General features: G+C 37.9%; 1 protein-coding gene across 1 annotated transcript; it reads right to left on the bottom strand.

The window, feature by feature from the left end:
• Window positions 1-339: 339 nt before the first annotated feature.
• On the bottom strand, window positions 340-6,162 carry LOC109099435 (lupus La protein-like). The gene is made up of 11 exons (XM_042725360.1): window positions 6,106-6,162; window positions 5,926-6,029; window positions 5,174-5,348; window positions 4,887-4,994; window positions 3,580-3,683; window positions 3,386-3,457; window positions 3,269-3,311; window positions 3,048-3,185; window positions 2,656-2,848; window positions 2,436-2,552; window positions 340-1,448 (listed from the first exon to the last, which is right to left on the bottom strand). The coding sequence occupies exons 1-11, from the start codon at window positions 6,160-6,162 to the stop codon at window positions 1,354-1,356; spliced, it is 1,206 nt and encodes a 401-aa protein (XP_042581294.1). The 3' UTR covers window positions 340-1,353.
• Between the last annotated feature and the right edge of the window lie 2,617 nt (window positions 6,163-8,779).

Raw genomic sequence — 8,779 nt, 5'->3', positions numbered from 1 at the left:
GACAACATTTACTACTTTTTATGATCAATTCTTTAGCAACTTTTGTGTGTAATCTTTGAAGGATTCACTATGGTTTTGAGTCTGTATCAAAAGCATCGAGTATAAAGTTAGTTGCTGTTATTATAATTTTTGCCTTTTTTTTAACAATATGAAGCATTATCTGTTTAAAGCTGTAGATTTGCAAGGCCTGTTCAACTGCAAGATTATTCATTTAAATATAAATAACATTCACCAATACTTAAGAGTGTAAAAGAGCCACAAACTACAAATGAACTGGTGCACTTGACAAGTACGACGCCATGTTTACTGCATCAAAAATGACAACACCACATACATAAATACTATTTTGATTTTCAAGACTCTTTATTGAATTTGTAAATGTGTAATATTCATCTTAACAGATGACAGACAGTAAAAAAAATAAGGAAACAATAACAATGAGTGCTTGTTGAAGCCCTGAAGGGGTAAATATAAAGCATGGCATCTAAAACAGCACTTTAGATTAAGAGACATGTTTCTGTTCCTGTGATAAAGAAAATATGATTAAAAAAAAAAATCAGTCAAATCTAATTCCTCTTAATGAAAACTTTCCAGATCTACATGCCTCTAACCACTTAAAGCAACTTTACAGCAACGTATAAAAAGAAACAAGGATAACACACACTTATTGTCTTATGTTACATTTGTGCAAGTGACAAAAGCAATGGAATAATCTAACAGGTGGAAAACAGGTTTTTTGTTAATGGAAAATAACAGTATTGACCAATACTTATTACTAAAAATTCTGACATTGTCAAAAAAACCCTTAAGTTCTCTTATAGGCCTCAAACAGTTCTATAATAATAATAATACAGTACTGAATTTAACAAATGCTGTCAGAACCGATAATCAGCTCTTTGATTATGCTCAAAACACAATCGGTGTAGATTCTGCAGACTGTCAGCGCTCAAGAAATGCAATTATAGTTTATATATAGTATATTATTTTGTATATTACATATAATATGCAATTAAAAATATCAAGAGTTATATAAGCGCTTCCAGCTAACTGCTTAAGCTGAATATATTTTAAAAATGACACATTTATAGAGCTGCAGATGAGATCTTGATTCATACCAGCAATCATAAGTGTGTGTATGGGCAAATAAATAAACAACATCCAGGCACCCAGTATGTTTGTTCAAAGAAAAAAAAAAAAAAAAAAAAAAAAAAAGCCTTTTTCAGGGTGTGTTCAGGGAAAAAAGTGTGGCGCTTTCGTGCATCTTTTGACACAGGACGTAGTCTGAGAATGCATCTTCCAGGTTTCTCGATTTTAGGGAAAATCGTGCAAGAACAAGGCCGCAGTTCTTTGCCCTTAAGAACCGTTCTCGCTTTTTGCTTGTTTGGAAGCGGGCTCTTCGTTATCCTGACCATTAGACTCCAGAGGTCTCTTCTTTGGACTGGCTTGTTCTGTTGAAGGAGAAAATACAGCTCTGATTTCATATGACGAAAGCCAAAAACTCAAAGCAAACTTTATTCATTCAGGTATTTTAATCTACTACATGTCTGCGGGTGATGAAACTAATAAAAAGCCTGACTAGCCTCCAGTCTCAGGCCTCAGACTCAACAAAACATCAGAAATCTTAAATTAGAAATGCATGTACAAAGGCAGTTTTATGTCACGGACATAGTAAGAACAAGAAAGTAAATTTGCTTTGCTGCAATTACAATTTTAAAATAATAAAAAGAAATAGAAAAGGCTATGCAACAAATTCATAGCTCATAATATTCTGTTTGGTTTTGATTTGTATGGGTTTGTATTGAGGAAAAGTACGACCACAACGTCTGACTATGTCTTAAATATATTATTTAATTATACTTCTAAATGTTTTAAATGACTAGTATTACCAGGCATAAGTTGTTAAAAAAAATAAAAAATACAAATATGTTTAAAACAAAGTCATTATACCTATTATATTTTTGTTTTACATTTATATTCTCAAAATTACATTAAAAATGACTTTTCAAAGTTGTAAAAGAAAATACTACTTTGGTCTTTCAACTTCAAAATTTCACATTTAACTCTTAACTCAACATGATACTTGCTGTTTTTTTTGTAACTATATGTGAGATTTAAGGTAACATTTTAAAGGACCAATTCTCATTAATTAGTTTGCACAGTTCTGGCATATTGGCTGTTTATTAGTACGTATAATGCCTTATTCTGCATGATCATATTTTAGATCTCTTAATCTCATTCCATACCTACACTCAACTACCTTACTAACTACTAATAAGCATAACTAGGATTTTGAGGCAAAAGTTGTAGATAATAGTGAGAATCGGTCCCCAAACTAAAGTGTGATAAAATTTACTAGCAATTCCAGAGTGAAAATGGTTTCTACGCCATTTCTTTCAGTGTATGTGACATCAGCCGAGGAGAAATGTCCCTTTTACCTTCATCTCCCTCTTCATCGCTATCAAACTTGGTCTTCTTTCCCTTGAACTGGGTCTGTTCTCTTCCTCCTCGGTCTCTGCGTCCTCCCCTGCCTCTTCCACGACCCCGGTGACCTCCTCCAGTCACAGGACACGGCGAAGCATAAGAGCAATGTGTTAAACTGTGAGACTCTGTGGGTTCAGACAGCCGCGTGTGTGTTTTCTGTGTCCTCTGGATTACCTCTGCCTCCTTTACGCTTGTTCATGGACTCCTGCTGATCCTCGATGATTTTCTTCAGAGTCTCCATTTCTACGTCTCCCTCCAGCACCTCCCACTGAACAACCTGCTCTTTAACCTTAGGATCTTCTCCTCCGTGAGCCTCTCGGACCTTCTGCAGGGCCTCCTGGGCGTTCGAGTGGAACAGGATGGTGCCCTGAGGAAGATATCAAAGACGTCTTTAAGGTATAACTCATATTGCCAATAAACACATTAAAGCAAAATAACACAATCTGTGGAACTTACAACATTAGAACCATACAACATCAGCTAAAATGAGATTTTAAAAACAATGTAGTAAAAATAATGTTGTCTAGACTTGGATGTGATGGACGTATTTGTGAAACATTCCTCACCTCTTTAGCTCCTCTGGTGAAATCAATCCATTTGATCCGAGCATGATCTGAGAAGATCGCGTGGAAATCCTCTCTCGAGGTCTGACCCAGCTCACCGGAGAACTTCAGCAGGCAGCCTCTCTGATCATTCAGGGATTTCTGGGTAAACACAAGAGCCATTTATTATTAACACAGTCACATCTGACAACTTGTTTCATTTGCATTCCCGCATGAAAACTCACCAGCTCTTCTTCTTCAGCTTGTTTCTGCTTGTCCTCCTTTTCACTGAAATGCACATTTAAAATTATAACTTTCAACTCATCTCACTTTTTTTGAAGAAAACGTGTGTTGTGCGTTACCTTTTTGCTTTCGCTTTTGCTTCCACGCGATTCTGCTTCCTCTCGGCCACCTTTTTAGAAAAATAGTCATCTCTACAGACAGAAGTCAAAGGTTAACAACTCTCACTCCAGAACATTCAAAGCCATTCAGGTACTAAGAAAACAACATGCATTGCTCTGAGACAAATGAGGAACTGAACTGCAGAAGCACATACTTCATCATGACGATCATCTCATTCCCTTTGTACTCTTTAACATCTGCGCGCTCCACAAAAGCCTTGGCGGCTTCTTCAGACTCTAAAACCGCAAAGATCGATCCCTGCAGACAATAACAGCAACGTAAACAGGAAAACTGAGGTAGATACAAAATTTCTTTAATAGTTTTAAATTAATAAAAATTAATAAAATAGTTTTACAATGCCAAGTACAGTTTTCAAGCACTGTAATCTTGTCTGTCCCAGGCTACGTTTACACGACAACGGTGGAGTCAAAAACGGAGAAGTTTTTCCCTTACGACACGACAATGCTTTCAAAACGATTCTCGTTTATACATATCCGCGAAAACAGGCAAAAACGCTGTATTATGTATGCCAGGCCAGTAGTTGGCGCTGTCTCCTTGTTAGTAAACTGCACCTGTAGGGAAGTGACGATTATATGCTGCATATGATGCGTCTCCACTGTTGGTTGTAATATTGCTGAAATAAATCCACACTGTGCTGAAGAAGCGTTAGCAAACTGTTGAGCAGCAACCACAGTAGCATATACTCCATTGTTATGTATGTTTGTTCGCGCTTGCCTTTAAAATCGACACGTACTGCGCATGTGTACACACCTAACACGTACTACGCACACGCATGACATCACCATTTTGAAAGATTCCCGTTTTGGGTGTTTACACGGAAACGATAACGATGCCGTTTTCAAAAACTTGCACTTTGAAACCTGTTTTCAAAAATATGTGTTTTCAGTCCCCAAAACGGCATTGTCCTGTAAACAAACAGGCAAAACGGAAAAAGTGTTGTTAACTAAAAAAAATAAAAATTTACATTTGTTTTTAATTGACTGAAATAAAGCTGAAAAAATTAAATATAAATATTATACGAAATGCCAACTTACAATATTGCATTGGCAACTTACTAAAATGAAATACGTTTGACGTACACTGAAAAAACTGAATGCACAAGCAATTTTTACTCAGAAACTGTTATTAATTGTGAAATTTACTAGCAAAGAAACAGCAACGTGTTAAACTAAATGCGAAATTTTGAAGACTGAAATTCAAGCATTTTCTTGTAAAATGTATTCTAAATATGTTTTATTGACAATTTTTTTTTTACAGTGTACTACAAATACTAAAACTAAAGAACAAAGCTAAATAGAAATCTTTAAAGAATGAATAAAACTTAATCAAAAATTTAAATAATTCTTTAAAACATTCAAAATATTAACAAACACCATAAGAGTATATAAATAATAAGACTGGTCTGACCAGTGAAGTATCGTGTCACTTTAAAAGCCTTACTTTGAAAGTCTTCTGGACTCCTTTCCTCAAGTAGATGTTCTCAACTGTGCCTTTATCTGCAAACCACTCTTTAATTTCATCCAGCGTGGTTTCAAGCGGAAAACCTTTCTGTTGAATTTAAACATTAATATCAGTCAACCAACAGAAACACGTGGCTTGACAAGAGAGAAAAACAATAGGATCCAGTAACACAAACAGATCAAGATGACCTGTTAAAACCCTATACGCTGTTTGTTTTAGAGCAAAGGTAATGCCAAGAGACCGAAAGAGGAACCTAATTCGCTCACCATGTAGATGGATTTGTGTTTGAGCGCGTCCCTGTACTCCTCGTTGTTCTCTGGAAGAGGTTTGTTGGGATTTCGTCTTATTTTGGTTTTGTCCTCGCTGATCTCCAGCAGACCGGTTTTAGATTTCTGCAGCGACTCCACAATAACAGCTGCGTCTGACGTGAGACTCTTCAGTCTGTGAGGACGGACACAAAATGAGACACAAACACAACAGCAGCAAAAACCCTGAGCCATTAGATTTACAAGCTACACAGACTGACTTTGAGTGTTATTTTTTTTTTTTAAAGGAATATTTCTAAGTAGTAGCTCTCTTTTCATGCAACGACAGTTCATGGTGACCACGGGGAAAAAAAAAAAAAACCATTATTCAGGGTTTCTGCAGGTTTTGTGAAAGCTATTAACTCAGACAGCAAACATGTTTTTGTACCTATTGACATTTCTTCTTTAGTTCTAGTTTGAAGCACTTAATTTCGCTCGATTTCTCAACCTTTATAGCTTCAAATTGCATCTGCAACTAAACGTTTCTTGATTTAAGGATGTTTTATGTATTTGTATTATAGAACAAGACAAAAATACTGAGGATTTCTTGCAGTGAATTCAACATTTAATGCCATTACACTACGAAATGACTTTTTACAAACTTTTAATGGACTTAATGTGTGTAAACGTGAGTTAAGATATTCCAGAACCCACAGAAACCCGGCTTCTATTTTCCAGTTTCCAGAAACATGCTGCATTTCTCTTGTATTCACCTGTTAAATTTCAGCATGGTCTCCAGAGTGACCCAGCCATCATCTAACTGCAGCTGCTCCTTCAGGAACTTGTCTCGAGGGAGATTGTGGTCCCCAAAGTAGTACTGAACACACACAGAAACATCACATTCAAGGCTTTGAAGGAGAAAATAAACCAAATTATGATGCCCATCATCTCACCTCAACCTGCTCTGCCACCTTCTTCTCCAGAAGAGACATTTCCTGGTTCTCCCACATCTCCACAGACAAGAAAAAAAAAAAAAACACATTATATTCTATATTTCAAAAAAACTTCAAAAAACTTACACACTTTCTACACAAAAGACACAACAAAACCCTCTCATAACAACAAAAAAATAATAAAAAGAAGATTGAGATGATAAATGTAGGTGAACTCCAGACACCGGCGTGACTAGACAAGTGTGTGCTTCTCAAACCACGTGTGAGTAACGTTACAGCAAAACTCCTGCTTCACATCGAGTGCAGACTGCTGAAGTAACGTTAAATATATCCAGTGTTAAACAGGATTAAAATAACCTGTATGCAGGTCATAAATTCAGTCAATATCTGTTATAGATTTTTATAAATCACGTAACGCTACGCCGCGCGCGCCACATGTTACAGAATGACACTGAACAAACATCGGGCGCACAATCTGTCACTGCTGTTTTTCTCTCCGTTCTGAAGCATTTCGACACTGTAAACATTAGAAAAGCAATCTCAAACATACTCACTTTGCTTGCGTTCTGAATCTATCTGAGCTCAATCGAACGCCACACTAAACGCTCTCCGAACATGCGTCGACTCGAGGGATGGCGTCGCGTTGTTATGACGTCACTCAGAGACCGGGTGAAGAATCATGGGAAAGTGAGTTCAACACGGAATCCTCACATCCCCACACCCTTATATTTTTTACAAAAAAAACATCAGTTTTAATAATCATAACAAACATTTTTAACATTCAGCACTTTGCTAAAACACAGGCAATTTATTAACAGCCTAAATATTTCAGGCGTTTTCAGTTAGAGAACACTGGAATATTGTTTTATTGAGTATTATTTTTTAATCCCAAACAAAACCAAGAAGCCGTCTGTACAAGAAAACACATCATATAACCTATAATTATTACTGATGATTTTAGAGGTTTGTCCAGCCAGGTCCTGTTCCTTAATAACATCATCGTCCACAATGTTTTGGACTCAGTTTATGCTTCATTACATTATGGCTGCTATCTAGGCTTAGTTTAACCTCCATTCAGATCAATCATTTATTCAAAGAAACAAAAGGCAAGCCATAACTTAGACTGGGTAATTTATTCCTTTATAATCAGACACTAAACATGTGAATGGCCCGTGTGTCACAAGTACAAAGGACACAAGATTTGCTGTAAATACTAACAGGAACAAAGTCTCAGTTTAGGAGAATATGGCGATGCTCCGTTCATATTAACAAACTTTTCTGACATGCAAACTTTGTTTATTTATAAGCCGATACTAGAGTCCCTGTTCTCTATTCATCTCTGCTTTGAATACAACGCTCTGAATCAAGAACCAGGCTGGATTTACACATCTACCATTCAAGCTCATTCAGGAACAAACATTCACAACACTGTTATCTAAAGTCAAAGAGTGACACATCTGACCCCGAAATGCTGTTATCAGGACTCAGCACGAGTAACTATGACCCGGCTGTCTTTCCAAACATGACTCAAACATACAGTGGGGTCCAAAAGTCTGACACCAAATTGAAAAGAAGTGTTTTATTAATCATAACAACAGCATTTATTTATTTTATTATTTAAGCAATTTATTATATTTATTTGCAATATATAATCAACTTAAAAATAGAAATAAAACCTAATAGAAAATAGTAATATAACCCTAAAATAAAAACCCTACTCTCAGACTTTTGGGGTCCACTGTATTTATGCGAATATCATCCCAAACCTCCTCCTCCCCAAACTAACTCAGCTCTCTGTGCCCACCTCCGTCTGTCAGTGGATCAACAGCTTCCTGACAGACAGGCAGCAGCTAGTGAGGCTGGGAAAATACAAATCCATCACCCGTACAATCAGCACTGGAGCTCCCCAGGGCTGTGTTTCTCTCCCCACGGCTCTTCTCCCTGTACACTAATGATTGCACATCTAAGGACCCCCCCTCTGTCAAGCTCCTGAAGTTGCAGATGACACCACACTCATCGGCATCACTCAGGATGGTGACGTAGTCTGCTTACAGACAGTAGGTTAAAGAGCTGGCTGTCTGGTGTCCTCTCAACAACCTGGAGCTTAACCCGCTCAAAACAGTGGAGGTGATCGTGGACTTCAGGAAAACCCCCCTGCTCTCCCCACCACTACCATCATGAACAGCACTGTGACTGCAGTGGAGTCATTCAGGTTTCCTGAGCACCACCATCTCTCAGGACCTGAAGTGGGACATTCACATTGACTCCATCGTGAAAAAGGCCCAGCAGAGGTTGTACTTCCTTCGCCAGCTGAGGAAGTTTAACCTGCCACACGAGCTGCTGAAACAGTTCTACCCACTCCGCCATCATTGAATCCGTCCTCTGCACTTCAGTAACTGTCTGGTTCAGCTCAGCTTCTAAATCTGACCTCAGAAGACTACAGAGGGTAGTCCGGACTGCAGAGAGAAATCATCGGTACAAACCCTCCGTCTATTCAAGAACTGGTACTTATCCAGAGTGAGCAAAAAGGGCTGGCAAAATCACTCTGGACCCCTCACATCCAGCACACTCCCTGTTTGAACTGTTGCCATCTGGTCGACGCTATACAGAGCTCTGAGCACCAGAACGGCCAGACACAGGAACAGTTTCTTCCCCAGGCCATCCATCTAATGAA

The sequence above is a fragment of the Cyprinus carpio genome, chromosome B6 (genome assembly GCF_018340385.1).
Source record: "Cyprinus carpio isolate SPL01 chromosome B6, ASM1834038v1, whole genome shotgun sequence".
Classification (NCBI taxonomy): domain Eukaryota; kingdom Metazoa; phylum Chordata; class Actinopteri; order Cypriniformes; family Cyprinidae; genus Cyprinus; species Cyprinus carpio.
This window is presented reverse-complemented; position numbering and strand designations above follow the sequence as displayed.

What these genes read in the sequence shown, in the direction of transcription:
- LOC109099435 (XM_042725360.1), bottom strand. Translation starts at nt 6,162, where the DNA reads ATGTGGGAGAACCAGGAAATGTCTCTTCTGGAGAAGAAGGTGGCAGAG. An exon ending in GCAAAAGCGAAAGCAAAAAG is followed by an intron (nt 3,312 to 3,385) that starts GTAACGCACAAC and finishes TGTGCATTTCAG; the next exon opens with TGAAAAGGAGGACAAGCAGA. An exon ending in TCACCAGAGGAGCTAAAGAG is followed by an intron (nt 2,849 to 3,047) that starts GTGAGGAATGTT and finishes TATCTTCCTCAG; the next exon opens with GGCACCATCCTGTTCCACTC.